At 41.5% G+C, this 20117-nt stretch overlaps 1 protein-coding gene across 4 annotated transcripts in view; it reads left to right on the forward strand.

The window, feature by feature from the left end:
- The window catches only part of FERMT2 (FERM domain containing kindlin 2), a 67969-nt gene that overhangs the window by 19731 nt on the left and 28121 nt on the right, over nt 1-20117 (forward strand). For all 4 annotated transcript variants that reach the window (XM_084877708.1, XM_084877707.1, XM_084877709.1 and 1 more), the window contains exon 3: nt 12065-12298. In XM_084877708.1, coding sequence (XP_084733834.1) covers nt 12065-12298 — 234 coding nt within the window. The remainder of the gene's footprint in view (nt 1-12064; nt 12299-20117) is intronic.

The raw sequence follows: 20117 nt of genomic DNA on the forward strand, positions 1-20117 counted from the left end.
TTTCCTTTTTAAAAAAATATATTTTATTGATTTTTTACAGAGAAGAAGGGAGAGAGATAGAGAGCTAGAAACATCGATGAGAGAGAAACATCGACCAGCTGCCTCCTGTACACCCCCTACTGGGGATGTGCCCGCAACCAAGGTACATGCCCCTGACCGGAATCGAACCCGGGACCCTTCAGTTCGCAGACCGATGCTCTACCACTGAGCCAAACCGGTCTCGGCGGGATTAATGTTTTCTTAGAGTAATGGAACACCTTTAGCATTGGCAGCATGAGGGTTCACTCATTTATCAGCTATTGTGTGCCAGGCACTGGGCTAGGTGCTAGGATTACAGGGTGGGGCAAAACACAGAGTTTGTTCTGGTATTATTTATCAATTGTATTTTTCCATACGTATAACTGTAAACCTACATTTGCCCGGCCCTGTGTGAGGGTATTGTCAGCTGGGGATTGACAAGCAAGTGTTGAGTAGATCTTGACTGTTGTGTGGAAAGTATTGAGTGGGGTCCCGGAGACCGTAAGGAGGCCGCTCCCAGGGCATGGGAAGAGAGAATGGCTTGAAACAGGATGGCGCAGTGGAGATGGAAGTGGAACTGAAGGGAACACAGGAAAGAGAAGGATCCATTACTTTTAAAAGGATTTCTCACTGGAGCAAATGGGTTGATACGTGCTATGCAAAGTGACCGTAGGGATAGGAGAAAATGGGGCTAAGTGTGGGGATACTAAGTTTGCGATGCCTGTGAGACATCCAGAGGGAGATGTGGGACAGACAGGAGGTTGCGTCAGCTGGCGCGCTAAGTAAAAGGTTGGGCTGGTGAAAAAACGATGAGGGCGGCCTGCCATTTAGAGCCACGGGAATGGCTGAGGTGTGTAGGGAGCCAGCGGAAGGGGAGAAGGGCATGGCTCCCCGACGGCGGCAGGAGGGCGGCAGAGCGGTGGCAGGAGGGCTCCTGATAGGGAGGAAGAGAGAGGCAGGGCCCGCTGGGTGCAGGTGGAGGAGGTCTGTAGATCTGGTTGGCACGCAGGTGAAACAGTTCCAGTCCGATGGCCTCTGTGTCCTCTGAGGTAGGACCCATGGTTGTCTGAGGAGGAGGATCCCCCGGAGGGGGAGGAGGGTTGAGAGGTTGGACATACAGTGGCGGGCAGAGGAACGGAGTGGGATTGCCCACTGATGTCTTGGCCACCATTGACTCTAAATTTATAGTAATTGTTTCAGTCTGTCTGGTTGTGAAACGAAGGAGGAAAAATCTTCTAAGTTTGGTAGGTGAGTGCCTAGATGGTAACAAAATTAAAAAATGTCTATTTACCAAAAATAAGGCATGTGCCCAGAAAGCTTTTTTCTGTACTTAAGATTTAAAACTTTTTTAAAAAAATATATTTTATTGATTTTTTATAGAGAGTTAGAAACATCGATGAGAGACAATCATTGATCAGCTGCTTCTTGCACACCCCCTACTGGGGATGTGCCCACAACCAAGGTACATGCCCTTGACTGGAATCGAACCCGGGACCTTTCAGTCCACAGGCCGACACTGAGCTAAACCAGTTTCAGCTGTACTTAAGATTTAGAGAATACTGAACAAATTTTGCATTTCCTTCATGATTAAAATTCTTTTTGAAATGTGCCACTAGAACTAGAAGTCATTAAAAATAATATCTTGTCTTCTCTTATTCCAAACTGTTACTAATGAGTTAGTTATTTTTAAAATGTGGTTACTTACGAAAAACAAGTTATTTGGTTAATTTTCTATTTAACAGTTTCTTAACTTTTTAAACAAAAGTTTTTGTTCAAATGAGAGCAAAAAGTTGTATTTTAGAAGGCTATATCAAGTAGTAATTGCTGTAGCTCTGTTAAATACGGTGTTATCAGTAGCGTATCTCAGCCCAGCTGGTGTGGCTCAGTGGTTGAGGTTGACCTATGCAGCAGGAGGGCAGGGTTTGATTCCCAGTCAGGGCACAGGCCCGGGTTCTGGACCCAATCACTGTGGGGAGTGTGCGGGAGGCAGCCGATTAATGATTCTCATTAATGTTTTATCTCTCTCCCTCTCCCTTTCTCTCTGAAATCAGTAAAAATATGTTTAAAAAAAATAATGCATCTCAGTGATTTTCAACGTTTTCATCTCATGGCACATATAAAGTAATTACTAAAATTCTTTGGCACACCAAAAAAAAGTGTTTTGGTTTTTTTTGTTTTTGTTTTTTTTTTGCTGATCTGACCAAAAAATCCCAGCATATACTTTTGATTCACTCACACCGGATGGCTCAGTTGTGCGGCTGTTGTCATTTTTATTTGACAATCTAAGGGAAAAGAGGTCAGTGCCCCTGACTAGACAGTCAGGTATCGCATGTTTTACAAATGGTTGCAGCACACGGCTGAACATCGCTGTGGTACCTGCTTTCTTCCTGCTCCTTTTCTCTGTAGTGTGAGCTAGCTGTCCCTGTGTAAGAGGGGCGTATGATATTTTCTCTGTAGCAGGAAAATTTTTGAAATAGTTGTTTTCTTTTGTGACTCGTGGAGCAGGTGAACACTTGGACACCAAAAGCTATCTGATAGTAACCAGTATACAGCCAATATCTGTGTGCTCAGCACCTGAGGATCCTATGCCTTCTGTTCCTGAAAACACACACGATGTCTTTGTGGAATAAATATACAACCGCTTCTTGAATTTGAGGGGCATTCTATCACAGTTGAGGGAGGAGATTTTTATTGATTCAGTTAATGTTTAGCCATTTGCAACTTTAATTATATGAATTTGAGTGCCTGTCAGATACTATTTTAGGCGCAACAGAGCACAGCATGGTTGGCTCTGTTAAGTAGGGGAGGGACACAGGAATAATTCCTTCCAGAATCCTGGCAAAATGTTTTGAAAAATTAACACGTTTTAACAAAAGTTATTATAGAAGACATTTGTCATCTCTATTATACCTTAATTTAAGTAATTCTTGACTTCTAAAAATTACTAAACAGGCTAAATGTATAAATAAATAATGAAATCCCTTTTTTTTTCCTCCCCTCACCAAGGAAAATAAACAAGAACTTCATAATAGTACAACATTTTTCCCTTCAGTTTTTCTTTCTGAAAATGTTTGTAGTTGTGGTAGGATGGTTCTGAAAATCTAGAAATAATAATTTAAAATCACAATATACCAAATAAAAAGAAAGTCATTCGGTACCTGGAGCATAACTGAAAATCGTAATATTGGAAAAATTGACTATTACAATATGTTGCTGAGCACAATCTACTCTTGAATGGTTTCATAATGCTGATGGAAACAAGCCTACCTTGGTGATGTTTGCTGACTCCTACCATGGCAAGTGTCTGGCCGATGTTTTGCGTGCGCGCGCGTGTGTGTGTGTGTGTGTGTGTGTGTGTGTGTGTCTCCCATTCAGTTGTTTAATATTATGTTTGAAACCAAGGCTGCCATTCCAAAAACACAGAAATGTTTGTTTATTTTGAACATGGTTCGGGGCCCACATTGTAATGGGGAGGGGGGGCTAACCAGTTAACTGCCACAATATTTTGAATTTGATTTAAAAAGTTCCGCCGTTTGCGTCTATAGACACTTATGGTGTACAAATGGTTAACATGTATGAAAATAATTTCAACATTTGAGAGTATGCAAATACAGGGATGCCAATAATTATTCCTTTATAAATCCTAATAACACACCAAAAAAAAAAACTATTATTTAACTAGTTAGTAGCATTTTCTTTTGCTTGCCATTATTTGTTCGTAATTATTTGAGAAGGCAATGTTCCTTTTAGAGTCAGCATGTTTTTATGCTTGTGGTTAGTCTGTAACTGGAGAAATAGGTAAATGTGTATGTTGATATCAGAAACCTATTGTGTTCACAGTGTTTGTACAGTTGCATAGTGTGTTATGGTTTAACTTCCCACTGTAGAGACAAGTAGTGCTGTAACATGCTAGATAACCTAAGTACTTTAACGGCTATTGCATTGGCATATGTTGCTTTACACACACACACACACACACACACACACACACACACACACACACTATGTGCAGTTAAGTATTTTTGTTGTGCAGTTAGGTGGATGGTTCTCAGTTGGTATAATATCATTTTTCTCAGGATTTTGGTCAGTTTAAACTTGGTTTTTGCTACCTCTGAGTAGAAAAGATATATTCTTGGGATATCCTGAGTGGAGCCATTTGTGGGACTTGATGTGGAGATATTATAAGCTTCAGAATAAGATCTATAGTGTAATACAAAGCTAGCACCAAAGGAAGATTTTTCTAGGTGGGAAAATATTGTCTTGCGATTTAAGAGCCCAGTCAAGTCTCTAAAAAGTTTTGAAGTGACACTGTGACAGAGTGACCTTCAGCTGAGGGTTAGTCAAATTAAAGAAGAACGGTAAATATGTTTTAAGCTTAACAGGATTGTTTCAGTCTGTTTAAGTAACCTCATACCAGCTTTCCCTTCTTAAAAAGAAAATTAAAAATACTGCTTGGTCTTGCTGCCCCCTGGCTGCCCCTCCACCACCATCATTCTCCCCTCTGTAACAAAATGCTCAGGAAAAGTTGTCTCTTCCTATTTCTGTTTCCTTACTGCTCTACCATGGTAATTCAGGCTTTCACCATTTCCACTCCCACCTTGCCTTTTCACGCGGTCTCATTTCCACTCATGCATACCCCTGCCCCTGCAGTTCTTCAGAATTACCAGTGGTTATGAAATGTAAATCATTCCCTTCCTTAAAACCAAAGTAGTGTGGGCTGGCTCCAGGCATTCATATATTTGAAAAATTGCTCAGGCCGAAACCGGTTTGGCTCAATGGATAGAGCGTCGGCTTGGGGACTGAAGGGTCCCGGGTTCGATTCCGGTCAAGGGCATGTGCCTTGGTTGCGGGCATATCCCCGGTGGGGGGTGTGCAAGAGGCAGCTGATCGATGACTCTCTCATCGATGTTTCTAACTCTCTTTCTCTCTCCCTTCTTCTCTGTACAAAATCATTAAGATATATTTAAAAAAAAAAATAAAAATGAAAAGTTGCTCAGATAATGCTTATTTGAAACTAGTGGCCCAGTGCATGAGATTTGTGCATGGGGGAGGCAGAAGAGTGTTGCCTCAGCCCGGCGTGCATCCTTTCCAATCTGGGACATCTCTCTTGCAATCCGGGACTGTTGGCTCCTAACCGCTCACCTGCCTGCCTGCCTACTTGATTGCCACTAACCATACTGCCTGACAGCCTGCTCACCCCCAACTGCCCCCGCTCCACCAGCCTGATCACCCCCAACTGGCCCCCTGCCTGCCTGGCCTGCTCACCCCCAACTGCCCTCCCTGCTCCCACCGGCCTACTCACTACCAATCCCCCCCCCCCCCTTCCCAACCAGCCTGATCACCCACAGCTGCCCTCCCCTCTTGGCCCCTAACTTCCTCTACCTCAGCTTCAACACCGTGGCTTTGCCCAGAAGAATATCCGGAAGGTCTCCTGGAAGGTCTCTCAGTCCAATTAGCATATTACCCTTTTATTAGTATAGGCAGTCCGAAAACCACTGCTCTAGTGGCTTCTCTTGCACTCATAATAAAATCCAAATGACTCTGACCTTGCTCTGCTGCCCTCTCCTCTTTTCTTTCCCCCCTCGGCTTTCCTCAAAGATGATGGAGCTTGTTCTCATCACTCTCTGACACTAGGACAGTGCCTGCTGTTGAACACAGTACCTGTTCAGTAGATTACTGTTGAATTAATGAGTATTTTATAGACACTGCTGTTATTCTGTAGCAGTGATCACCCTGTAATAAATGCTGTGTAGGTTGCTGGCATTTGAATCTTCAAGAATGCTACTGAAACTTTGCTATGGGAACGTCTGTCACAGTCTAACCTACGAACCAGGAGGGCACGGTTTGATTCCTGGTCAGGCACATGCCTGGGATGCAGGCTTGAAACCCATTGGGGGGCGTGCAAAAAGCAGTTGATGAATTATTCTTTTGGATCATGGTAGTTTCTAGGTCTCTTCCTTTCTCTCTGGAATCAACAGTCTAACTGCTCGGTCTTCCAGGACTGTACATGTCTGATGTCCCCTGTTTCCTTGCTGCTCAGCTATGGTAATTCAAACCATGTACACTTTGGATTTCTGTCTCTTGGCATGCACACCCTTGACACTTCCGATCTTTTCTGATGTCCTGTTTCTGCTTTTGTTCTGTGTAATCTCTCTTTCCTATATTGTTATTTATCTACTATTTTCTATGGGTATAAAAGACTGGTCTTGCCAGTGTTGCCAGTCAGTGAGAGACTTTTCTTCTGTGGGTACGCCACTCATACGGTGTCTAGGACATCTTTGGGTTGTGTGCCCGTTCTCGTCTCATTGTTCTTGCTGTATGCAGCTACTAGCGGCTCCTTTGGTGTGAAACGCCATGATGGCTGGACTTAGAAGGGAAGATGGCATCGGGGGAAGTATCTGTTTCCTAGGTCAGAGTTTGAAGCCTAACTGATGGAAAGTCGAGATTTTATAACATCGGGGTCCCCGCAGAGTTTTTCTGTAAAAACCCAGAGAGGGATGCTTTGGGCTTTGTGGCTCCTGAGGTCTCGGTCACAACTACTCTGCCCTGCTGCTGTAGTGCACAGCAGTCGTAGACGCTGTGAAACGCATGAGTGTGCCGTGTTCCATAAAACTGAACACAGAAATTTGAATTTTATATAAAAATTCTATGAGTAATGTGATTTATAAGAAATATATATTTAATCATTTAGATGACCAAAATATATTTCTCATGTCCATTTGGTCTTCCGTAATTGCTGGCTCTCAACTCCTGGGACTCCTGGAACATTTCCCAAGTGTTGGGAGGTGTCTTTTGTTAATGAATTGCCTTTTGGAAAGCACCTAAGGATGGGAGCTGGTTGCCTGGAGACCCAACCATGTAATTAGAGGGTTGGAATTTTTTTTCGTTTTTCCCAATTATAGTTGACATACAATATTATATTAGTTTCAGGTATACAGCATAATGATTAGACATTTATATAATTATTCTAGAGGCCTAGTGCATGAAATTTGTGCATGGGGGGGGGGAGAGGGAGGGTTACCTCAACCCAGCCTGTACCCTCTCCAATCCAGGACCTCTTGGGGGATGTCCGACTGCCAGATGTCCCTGGGATCAGGCCTAAACCGGCAGTTGGACATCCCTCTCACAATCTGGGACTGCTGGCTCCTAACTGCTCACCTGCCTGCCTGCCTGATTGCTCTTAACTGCCCCTCTTGCCAGCCTGATCACCCCTAAATACTTCTGCCTGCCGGCCTGTGGGGGCGCCCATCCCCCCCCTCCCCCTCACCCGCCGGCCTGATTGCCTGATTGCCTGCTGTTCAGTCATTTGGTCATCCCTCATTATCCCACCTGCTTGCCTTGAAGTCCCAAGCAGCCTGCTGTTTTGTCATTACTGTAAAGGCGTGCTGACCAATTTGCATGTTACCCTTTTATTACTATAGATAACTTAGGAAATGAAGGGTTGCAACTTTCATATATATGTAATTAATTCCAGAGAGGAAGGGAGAGAGCTAGAAACATCCATAATCCAAGAGAATCATTGATCAGCTGCTTCCTGCACGCCCCCCACTGTGTTTCGAGCCTGCATCCCAGGCACATGCCCGACCCGGAATCAAACCATGACCTCCTGTTCCATAGGTTGATGCTCAACCAATGAGCCACACCAGCCGGGAGGTCAGTTTGATTCCTGGAGGTTAGAGGGGCTGGAGGTTGAATCCGTTGTCAATAGGCAATGATTTTAATCAATTGTGACTACATTACGAAGCCTCCTTAAACATCCACAAGCATGGGGCTGGGCCAGCTTCTGGTTTGGTGAACGCGTGGAGACGCAGGGAGAGGACAGCCTGTGGACGGGCTGGGAGCTCTGCGCCCCTGCCCACATTCCTTGCCCTGTGCGTCTTCCCATCCGGCTTCCCATCCGGCTTCCCATCCGGCTGCTCCTTAGTCACACAGGGAGCCAGCCATCTGGTAAGGAGTGAGTTTCACTGAGTGCTGTAAGCCATTCTAGCAAAGTTATCAAACCCAGGGGAGGGGGTCACAGGAACCTCTGGTTTGTAGCTTGTCATTGAGAAGAACAGGTGACGACCTGGACTTGCAATTAGCATTTTGCGTTGGAGGGGGTTTGCTGGTACCTTCCTCTGCAGCCAGTCAGTCAGAAGTACATCATCTGGGCTTGCATTCAGCGTCTGAAGTGTGTGTGGTGGTGGGGTCTGAACTCTTAACCTGTGGAACCTGATGCTGTCTCCTGGTGGATAGCCTCAGAATTGAGTCGAGTTCTTTATATATATATATATATATATATATATATATATATATATATATATATATACACACACACACACACACACACACACACACATATATACACACACACATATATATAATGTATGTATGTATTAGGTCTAGTAATAATTAATGTCGTTTTCTAATACTTTTTTAAATCGAATTTATTTAAACAATACAACAAAATTTAATCAACATTATAGTTGCCGTTGTTTTCTACTACTTGTGCCCAACACTCAGGAAGCATTTTAATCCCTCTGTTGTAAAATTCTTGTGATTTTGATGCCAAAAATTCGGTCAATGCATTTTTGAGGCATTCTTCATTATTAAATTTTTTTCCAAGAAGAAAGTTTTGCAAAGAACGAAACAAATGGTAATCAGAAGGGGCAATATCAGGAGAATATGCAGGTTGAGGGAGAACTTCCCATTCCAACTGGCGTAGTTTTTCAGCAGTGATTCTTGCAGTATGCGGTCGTGCGTTATCGTGGTGAAGAATTACGCCCTTCCGATTAATCAGCGCGGGTTCTTTTTCTCTTAAAGCTTGGGCTAACCTTTCCAATTGGGCACTATACACTGCACTTGTAATGGTTTGGGTAGATGGTAAAAGTTCATAATGAAGAATTCCTTTAAAATTCCACCAAACACACAACATCACTTTTTTCGCATGCAAGTCAGGTTTTGGTGTGAGCTGCGGAGCCTCATTTTTGTCCAACCATTGAGGCCGCCTTTTCAAATTAACATACAGCACCCATTCTTCATCTCCGGTAACAATTTGCTCTAAAAACGGCAAATGGTTTTTGACGAGAGAGGAGCGAACTGCAAATTGTGACTCTTTGATTACGGTTGTTGTCGGTCAACTCATGAGGAACCCATTTTCCAAACTTTTGGACTTTGCCAAGTGCACGCAATTGATTGGAAATTGTTTTTTGTGAACAATTTAAAGTTGTCGCAAGCTCTTGTTGGGTAATTTGAGGATTTTGCACCAAAAGAGCTTGAAGAGCTTCTTGATCAAAATTGGACGCACGGCCTCGACCACTCTTGTCATCTAACGAAAAATTTCCCTCGCGAAATTTCTCAAACCAACGCTGGCATTTTCTGGCGCTAACTGCATCTTGACCAAGAGCACTACAGATGTTTTTTGCAGCCTCACTTGCTTTTCTTCCTAATTGGAACTCGTAAAGCATGCAGTGCCGAATATGCTCTTCATCCGCCATCTTCTTAGCCCTAGTTTTGCAACAAAAACCAAACCAAACACAAACTTTTTCAAGCAAAACTTGTTAATTGCACTTCACACGTTCTGTAGATACCACGTGTTTGAAGGTTATGTCAATACAAGTCAACGCCAAGCAAGATTTTAAACGAATGTTTTAAAACGACATTAATTATTACTAGACGAGAGAGAGAGAGAGAGATATTTTTTTTAAAATATATTTTATTGATTTTTTTACAGAGAGGAAGGGGGAGAGAGAGAGAGCTAGAAACGTCGATGAGAGAGAAACATCGACCAGCTGCCTCCTGCACACCCCCCATCGGGGATGTGCCCGCAACCAATGTACATGCCCTTGACCGGAATCGAACCCGGGACCTTTCAGTCCACAGACCGACGCTCTACCGCTGAGCCAAACCGGTTTCGGCTGTATATATATATATATATTATTATTGATTTTTTACAGAGAGGAAGGGAGAGGGATAGAGAGCTAGAAATATCGATGAGAGAGAAACATCGACCAGCTGCCCCCTGCACACCCCCCACTGGGGACGTCCCCGCAACCAAGGTACATGCCCTTGACCGGAATCGAACCCGGGACCCCCCCAGTCCACAGACTGATGCTCTATCCACTGAGCCAGGCCGGTTTCGTCTGAGTCGAGTTCTTGAACACCGTTCTGGTGTCTGAGAATCATTTGCTTGTGTGGGAACACCTCGCTCCCCCACCAGGGAATTGGGTCTGGGAACCCAAGTCATCCTCAGATCGTGTGAGTCTAAAAAACGTTCTTAGCAGGTGGGCCATCCAAAGCAGGCAGAAGGCAGGATCGGCCTGGGGCCATTCGCACTAATGACCATCCCTATAGAGTTTTCACTTGAAAAGTCCCGATTCCTGACCCGCTGTTAAAAGGCCTTTTAACAGTCCACATTGTTGATACTGCCTTTGAATTTTAAACTTCTGGTGCTGGTGACAAATGGCCTCTTTGTGGATTTTACGTGTAACTTACTCCAAAGAACCACTCGGCTCCCTCTCACACGGTGTCTTCGTCTGTGTTTCAGCGCCTTGCTTACTGCGGGGCCGCATTCGAGTCTGCAGTTTAGTGCTTCTTCACGGTACTGCCTTCTGTCCCGGTACCGCTGTGAAACAGCACATTTTTGCCTGTTTGAATAAGCATTTCTCTTAAGCTTGTACAAATGCTGTCGAGGCTCCTCCCCCGCCACAGATCACTGGCTGCCGGGGCGGCCGGTCCTGAGGTCTCTGAGTTTGCTCTGCCTGCGTGCGTGTGGGTGGTCAGGCCCTTGCATGGCAGCCAGGAAGTGCTGGGAATTTAATGGTCCTGAGAGCAGCCCTCGGCCCAGGAAGTGTAGGTTTGCGTTTTTATATGCAAGTATGTTCTTTTCTAGGGTTTTGTGGTGTTTTTTTTCCCTTCCCCTGGAAAGCTTTGTTTGACTGTTTTTTGTTTTGTTTTTTTAAGTATTTTCCCTTTTTTTTTAGTTCATAGTTTAACATGTTTGAAAAGTTTTCTTATTATTGCTCCTTTAAAAACTAGCTGGCCACGTGTGGCTCAGTGGATTTGGGCATCGGCCGGTGCACCACAAGGTCATAAGTTCCATTCCCGTTTGGTATATGTGCAGGACGCAGCCAATCTGTGTTTTCCTCTCATCTCTCTCGCTCATGCTCGCTTCTCGCTCTCTCTCTCTCCTCCCTTCCCCTCTCTAAAAATCAGTTAAGAAAAAAAAAACACACAAAAATTAGTTGGAGTTAGATTTAGATTGTATGTGTATTTTGCTGGTTTACTGTTAACAGCTGCCTTATCTGGGGTAGCCAAATCTTACATAAATTATATTCTTTATTTGTTTTGTTTTTTAATTGCTTAGGGCTATTAAAAAGTTTAACAAATATTAACATTTTCTGTTACACTTGTACCAAAATACAATGGGGGGAAAGTTAGCATGACTTTATAAATTACTTTTCTTGGAATATATTTGGGACATCACGTAGGTTTTTTTTTTTTTTGGTCTTTCTCTTAGATTATCCTGTTACCTGTGAGTGCCTCCCCCCCCCCCCCCCCCCCCCCCCCCCCAATGCTCTTCTTCTAGGCTGTTGGTGTTTGCTCACTCTGGTTCCCTATCTTACTTTTCCCCGTTCCTTACCCACTTCAACACACTTTTGCAGAGTCACTCACTTCAGCCTTCTCACCTACTTTATCATCAGAATATTGTCCATTCCTCAAGGCGGGGCTCAGAACACCCCCCCCCCCCGGACTCCACTTTATTATTTATCCTTCAGATTCCTGCCCCAGGGTTCCCTCTGTTCCCTGACTGACTGGGGAGAGGGTTTACCCTGTCTTCCAGGACTCCCCTGAGGACCTCCCGAAGGCATTATTAGGGGCCTCAGCTGCCTGGGCAGAGATGTGCTTTCAGCTGTTCTTATGTCTTTCATGCCTGTCCCATAATAGGAACTTAATATTTAATTGTTTCTATTACATACCCTATTAGTTTTCTGCTTTTAAATTTCTCTCAAGGTAATCTTAGTGATTTTTTAAACTATTTTGTTTGTACTTTTTTTTTTTTTTATAGATGTAAAAAAAGATTGGTCTGACCATGCTCTGTGGTGGGAAAAGAAGAGAACTTGGCTTCTCAAGACACACTGGACCTTGGACAAGTACGGCATCCAGGCTGACGCCAAGCTGCAGTTCACCCCCCAGCACAAGCTGCTCCGCCTGCAGCTTCCCAACATGAAGTATGTGAAAGTGAAAGTGAACTTCTCGGACAGAGTCTTCAAAGCGGTTTCTGACATCTGTAAGACTTTCAGTAAGTATTCCACACATGCTTCACCAAAGTGTGGGAAGCATGTATGATATGGCCGATGACTGACCCTCAGCTTATCTCAAGGAGCAGAGGTTGGGGTCAGCTCTCTATGTATGCATGCTTATGAAGGTTTTACTTTAAAGCTTTTGTATTACTTTAAGATAAAGAAATGTGTAGATTTTTTTCCTTTCTGGAAGTGTATCAGGTATCTATTATGTAATGCTTCATTCTGATGACGAATCTTTATGGGAAGGAGGAGAGGACAGGGAAGGAAGCTGGCATTATTTTCAGAGGGAAGTCGCTTTTGCAGTGTTTCCTTCATGTAAGTCACTATTTGATTTTGGCGATTCAGGCAGATGATGTCACTTCCCGCATCCAGGGCCTGACAAAGCTCCGAAGGAAATGGCTGTGAGTGGTGCCTTCCTTAACCGGCCTACAGTTTGAATACTCTTGTAGTAATTCTGTTTTATGCTTTCTGACATGAGATGTGGATTAATTTTGGCTGACCCAGTTATGTCATGTGACTGAAAGAATTCAGCCATCGGTGCAAATGTGAACTGTCATCTTTATCACTAGTTTATAACTCTTGTGCTGTAGATGAGAGCAGCAATTTTCAAACAGTGTGCCACAAGAATTTTTAAAACGTGCAATACCAAACTATAATCTAGTCAGGGGCACTGACCTCTTTTCCCTTAGATTGTCAAATAAAAAAACGACACCAGCCAAAACAACCATAGCTGTCTGCTGTGAATTAATGAAAATTATACCTATACTTTTGGTGTGCTGCAGAGTTTTAGTTACTAGTTTATGAGTGCTGTGAGATGAAAAAGATTGAAAATCGCTGGCTTAGGGGGAGATACAGGTAGGTTGACATTACTATTTTGGTCTAATAACTCTGAAATTATGTCTTTTATGTTAATGAAATTTTTAAGAAAAATTAAAATAACAAAAGTTATTGTAGAGTCTTCAAAGAATTAATTATCTAGAATTAATAGTTTATATAATTTAGAATTAATTATCTAGAATTCATAGTTTATATCATTTGCCAAACTTTTTATATATATATATATATATTTTTTTTATTGATTTCAGAGAGGAAGGGAGGAGAGAGAGGAAGAAACATCAATGATGAGAGAGAACCATTGATCGGCTGCCTCCTACATGCCCCCCACAACCCAGGCATGTGCCCTTGACCAGAATCTAACTTGGGACCTTTCAGTCTGTGGGCCAACACTCTATCCACTGAGCCAAACCGGCTAGGACCATTTTGCCAAACTCTTTTTTTTAAAAAAAAATATATTTTATTGATTTTTTACAGAGAGGAAGGGAGAGAGATAGAGAGCTAGAAACGTCGATGAGAGAGAAACATCGACCAGCTGCCTCTTGCACACCCCCTACTGGGAATGTGCCCGCAACCAATGTACATGCCCTTGACCGGAATCGAACCTGGGCCCTTTCAGTCCGCAGACCGACGCTCTACCGCTGAGCCAAACCAGTTTCGGCTTGCCAAACTCTTTAAGTCAAAATAATATAGGTAAAGTTTTGAGTTACATTCTCTTAATTTCCCTTCAAAAGCAACTACTCTCATAAATGTAATGTGTTTCTTTTCAGTACTTTTTAAACTACATAAACACACACACACAAGCATGTATTTATATCTGTGTAAATATATACCCCAAAATAATATATGTTAATTACTTCCATTGCTGTGTGGGTATTTTCTTATACTGTTTTGAACATGTGTGTAGGAATTTCTCTTGTGTGTTTAAGTAAAAAGTAGAATTGTTTTAAGTGTACACATAATTCATTTCAGAGGACTGTCAAATTGCTCTCCCAAGAGGTTCTACCTGATTACATTCCAACCCACAATGTATGAAAACCCCTCGTTCCAAATCATCACTAACATTTGAATGTTGTCAGTTTTTAGTGTTTGCTTCTCTGAGTGAAAAAAAAACACACATAATTTCATTTTAGTTTATAAAGTTAAATATGTTTTTGTATCTTTGTTGGCCATCTAATCTAAGTTTCATCTATTTTAAATTGCCTGTTTATTAGTTTTTTAAAAATAGATAAATGATATGAACTTGATTTTTAGAGTAGCTTTAGGTTCAGAGCAAAATTGAGAAAGTACAGAGTTTCCATTTACCCCCGTTCCACTGTCAACGTTCTCCACCAGGGTGGTACATTTGTCGTAAAGAGAAGCCTGCATTGACACGTCATTATTATCCAGAATCAGTGGCTTACATTAGATTTCCTTGGTGTTATACAGTCTGTGGGTTTGGACAAACGTGTAATGACATGCACCCATCATTATTGTATCATACAGAGTAGTTGCACTGCCCTCAGAATCTTGTGTTCTATTCTTCTCTTCCTTCCCCAGCCCTTGGCAACCATTGATTTCTTCACTGTCTTCACAGTTTTGCCTTTTCCAAAATGTCTTACACTTGGAATCATAATGTTCTTTCAAATTGGTTTCTTTCACTTAGTAATGTGCATTTAAATTTTATACATGTCTTTTCGTGGCTTGATAGCTCATTTCTTTTTAGCACTAAAAAATATTCCAGCCCTGACCAGTGTGGCTTAGTTGGTTGAGCAACGTCCTGTGCACCAAGAGGTTGGATATCCGGTCAGGGCACTGCCTGGATTTTGGGCTCTATCCTAGGGGGTTGGGGAGAGTGCAGGAGCCCGCTGATCAGATATTTCTCTCTCACATCTAATGTTTCTCTCTCCTTCTCTTTTTTTGTTTTGTTTTGTTTGTTTTAATACATTTTATTGATTTTTTTATAGAGAGGAAAGGAAAGGGATAGAGTTAGAAACATCGATGGGAGAGAAACATTCATCAGCTGCCTTCTGCACACCCCCTAATGGGGATGTGCCCGCAACCAATGTATTGTACATGCCCTTGATGGGGATCGAATCTGGGACCTTTCAGTCCACAGGCCAACGCTCTATTCACTGAGCCAAACCAGTTTCAGCATCTTCATATATTTTTGGATAACAGTCCTTTATCAGATAAGTCTTATGCAAATATTTTCTCCCAGTCTGTGGCTTGTCTTCCCATAACCTTTGACAGTTTCTTTCAGAGAGCAGAAATTAATTTTAATGAACTCCAGCTTATCAGTTATTTTTTTTATTATTATTATGCTTTTGTTGTATCTAAAAAGTCATCACCAACCCCAAGATCATGTAGATCAGCGGTTGCCAATCTTTTGGACCTCACGGACCACCAGCGGTCCATGGACCATTGGTTGGCGGCTGCTGGTCTAGACTTTTCCACATGTTATCTTCCAGGAGTTTTATAGTTTGCATTTTACATTTTGAGTCAATTTTTGGGAAAGGTCTGAATCTAGGTTCATTTTTTTTTTTGCACGTGGATATCTAGTTGTGCTAGCACCGTTTTTTGAAAAATTATGTGATAGTTGGCAGTTTCTTACAAAGCTAAACAGTCTTACCATATGATTTAGCAGTTGTGTTCTTAAGTATTTACTCAATTGATTCTAAATTTTTGACCACATAAAATCCTACCTGTGTAAACTTACAGATACAACAGAATCGTGATTATCAGAGGGGAAGAGGGTTCTGGGAGGATAAAGAGGGTAAGGGTGGTCAAATATATGGTGACTAGACTTTGGGTGGTGAATACACAATGGAGTATACCGATATTATATAAAGCTGTGCATCTGAAACTTACATCCTTGATATTTTCTAGCCATATACCTTTTTTTAATATATATAAAATATGTTTTTATTGATTTGAGAGAGAGAGAAAGAGAAACATTCATTGGCTGCCTCCGACTTGTTCCCTACTGGGATTAAGCCTGCAATCCAGCATGTGCCCTGACCGAGAATTGAACTGGTGGCTCTTGGCGCATGGGTTAAAGTTCAACCATTGAGGCACACCAGCTGGGCTTCAGCCATATACCTTTTTGAAAGCCATCATTTGCTCAGTGAAGCATTATTTATAATAACAAAACCATTTCTTTTACAGAAATTTCAAATTGAACATGTTCAAAAACGAGCTCCAAATACTTTTCCTATCTTATGCCTTTTTATTTATCCTTTGCTTAGTTGTCAACCAGTATCTTGCTGATTCTTACACGTTCCACATTCTCTAGAATTTTCATGATCAAATACATTACCTGATAATAAACCCCCACCCCCGCCCTTTTCCCAGAGTTACTCTGAAGCCCTCAGTCTTTCCGCCCCAATAATCTGGGGTGGGTGTTTCTAGGCAAAGGTGCAGTCATAGCCCCGGGACGTCCCTTCACCTTTCTCCAAGGATAATGTCTTGGGTTCTTTGTGGTGGACTATATCCTCCAACAGTGTCCTAAGGAAAAAGTGAATTTTTGAGATGATATATTTGAAAATGTCTTTATTTTGCTCTTTGATAGAATTAATTGGGTTGAAAATTATTTTTCCTCGGATTTGGGAAGTCATTTTAGCTTCCAGTGTTGCTATTGAAATCCAGATGGAGTTCTTAAATTTTATTTTCATCCTTTCTTTGTAGGTTGCTTTTTTTCTTTGGAACTTACAGGATCTTTTCTTTTTCCTACAATTTTGAAATTTCATAGTAATGTGCCCTAAAAGAACCCTCCCTCCCCTTGTTAATATCCAAGGTCTCTTTTTAAAGCTCCAGTTGTCCTTTTATGCAATTTCTTTTTTTCTTCTTTTTTTTTATTTATTGATTGTTTACAGAGAGGAAAGGAGAGAGAGAGATGGGAGAGAAACATCGATCAGCTGCCTTTTGCACACCCCTTACTGGGGATGTGCCCGCAACCAAGGTACATGCCCTTGACCAGAATTGAACCCGGGACCCTTGAGTCCGCAAGCCGAAGCTCTATCCATTGAGCCAAACCGGTTTTGGCTCCAGTTCTTTATAACATCCTATATATCCCTCATAGATGGCATTGTCTTAATCTTTCTGAATTATAATTAAGCATTTTTTGTTTTATTCTTTTGCTCAAGTTGTTTTTCTTTTCATTTGATATCTTTTATGTTAGAATCTCTGTGAGTTTTCCATAAACTTAGCAGCCTCCGTTTACTGCCACATGTAAAGACACAAATGTATTATCTCACAGTTTCTGTAGGTTAAAAGTTCTGGCACAGCCAGGCTGAGTTGAATCCTACACTTAAGAGTTTTATAAGATGTCCGTGGACCTGTATTTGTTCCTGAAGGTTCGGAGAAAGAATTCTACATGGAAGAATTCGGTTCCGTGTAGTTGTAGGACTGAACTCCCCCTGGTTTGTCTGCCAGAGGTCATTCCTGCTCCCAGAGGCCCCTTCCTCCATCTTCAAAACCAGCAACAGCAAGTTCTCCCTCTGCGTTCAGTCTGCTCTTTCCTTTTGTCTTGTCTCTCCTCTCGGCTTCCTTTTCTGTTTGGAAGGCTTCCTGTGATTCATTAGACCTACCTAGACAAGCCAGGATATTCTCCCTAAAATCAGTGGATCAATAACTTTAATTCCATCTGCAAAGTCTCTTCCCAGCAGTTCCTCAATTAGTATATAATTTTGTGAAGAATTTTAAGGGAATATCTCCAGAATTCTTACCACGGAGGCCTTTCTTAGATATCTGTCAGTCATTATAGTTCATTCATACATCTTAATAAGGGGACGCTACAACTGGGTTAGGAGTGGGTTTAGTTTGTCACCTCTCTGCAGGGGGTTCTCCCAGCCTGGGCAGTGGCGGCATTTACAGCTGTGGGTACACTGAGAATTATTTAGTGTGGGCCCGATTGAGTGCAACTCATAAACCATAGGTCTCTTAGAATGCTAAATCTTGTTTCTTTTCTAAGCAGCCCAGGAAATGACGCTTTGATTTAATTTACTAATTAAATTAGAAAATATGGCTTAAAAGATATACCTGAAATATTTTATGAGTTTCTGAATGTACATAATCATAACAATTAGTGCTAATGCATCATACCCCCAGAATTACATTTGAGGATAAGTGGGTTAACTTCTTTATACTTTGAATATATAAGATTTAAGAAAACCTTTTCTTTTTAATTGTGTAATGTTAAAGAATATGCTGCTCTATTTTTAAACTTAAAAAAAAGAAATCAGATAAACCTAGAAGCTTTTCAGAAAGTGATAGAATTTAAGAAACATTTATTTTTAACATGATTTCTGCTGTCTAATACTTAAGATGTACTTACCCAAATTTATTAATATTTAAAAAGAAGTTAGCCAGGTTTGGCTCAGTGGATAGAGCGTCCACTAGAGTGCAACTCAAGGAGGACTGAAGGGTCTTGGGGTTCAATTCCATTCAAGGGTACATGCCCGGGTTGCAGGCTCGATCTCCAGCAGGGGGCGTGATGTTTCTATCTCTCCTTTCCTCTCTGAATATATATATTTAAAAAGTAATTATGTTCACCTACTGTCTGGGTAACCTCTCTGTTTAGGATGTTTTTTTCTGATAATTTTATTTTGATGTTTCAGAAAAAAATTCCCCAGAAAATAGCCTGTAACATACAGAACAAAACAAAAACCTAATGTGTGCAGTTTTCCTAATGATAGAATTTAGATAATCAACACAGAAACAAAAAACCTGTATAGTTATTAATATACTTATTTGGACTTCTTTTACTCTTAAACTTTGGATAAGGTGTACAGATACATATTTTTTAAAAGTCCAAAGTTGTTTGCCAATATGTTTACAGCAAGTTAACTTTGATTTGAAGAAATCCAATAGAAAAATGAGCAAAGAGAAGAAATAGATATAAATGGCTAAAAACCCTTTAGGAAATGTACCATCGGGGATGTGCCCGCAACTAAGATACATGCCCTTGACATGACCCTTCAGCCCACAGGCCAATGCTCCATCCACTGAGCCAAACTGGTTTTGGCTGATTATCCTCATTTTACAGAGGAGGAAATCAAGACACTGACGGTTGAGTAGCTTGCCAAAGTCACACGGCTAACAAATAGTGGAGCTGAGATTTGAATCCAAGTAGTTTGGTTTGGTGCTTCTAACTCAAATTGTGCCTCACCAGCCCTGCAGCAGTATGTCCATCTAAGTTTCAGGTCCCCCTACAAACAAAAAGCTTCCTGCACTTATGATACTGGATTGAATCTGGTGGATATTGTGGGCCTCCAAAGGTTCGAACTGCCGCATGTAAAACTTGGATCTAGTAACCTAGCAACCTGTAGCATTACAAGTTACACAGTCATTTGTATTGTTTTCTGCTCTATTCATACCCTGACAGATAATGTAGTGCCCGGAAACATTATACTATATAGACCCAGTGCTTCTCCCTTCTGCTATTTTTTTTTTTCTTAGCTCTCCCTATCTTTATGTTCTTTATTTTTATAATTAACTTTATCCTGGTGTAATTGGTATAAAATAAGTTAAACCTATTTAAAGTGCACAGTTTGATAAGTGTTGACATATCTGAGAAACTACCATAATCAAGACACAGAACTTTTCCTTTTAGCCCTCAAACTTTAACCAGACCACCACAGATGTGCTCTGTCACTATAGATTCGTTGTCATTTTCTTGGAATTTTATGAATGGAATCATACAGCATACTCCCTTTTCTCCTTGGCTTCTAGCAGTTGGTGTGATGGTTGGGCGATACATTGATGTTACTGCAGGTGTCGATAGTTTGTCTTTTTTCCTGATGAGTTGTGTTCCATTTTATGAGTATTCCACTGACATGAAAGAAAACATTTTATTTATCCCCTTGGGTTAATCCATTTTGGGCTTTTATGAATGAAGTGATTATAAATATGCTATTCATTTTCTTGAGATAAGAACTAGTAGTGAATGTTTGAGCTGTATGTGTTTACTAACTTTATAATAAATTGCCAGACTGTTAAAAA

The sequence above is a fragment of the Pipistrellus hanaki genome (assembly GCF_964339955.1).
Source record: "Pipistrellus hanaki genome assembly, chromosome: 1".
Classification (NCBI taxonomy): domain Eukaryota; kingdom Metazoa; phylum Chordata; class Mammalia; order Chiroptera; family Vespertilionidae; genus Pipistrellus; species Pipistrellus hanaki.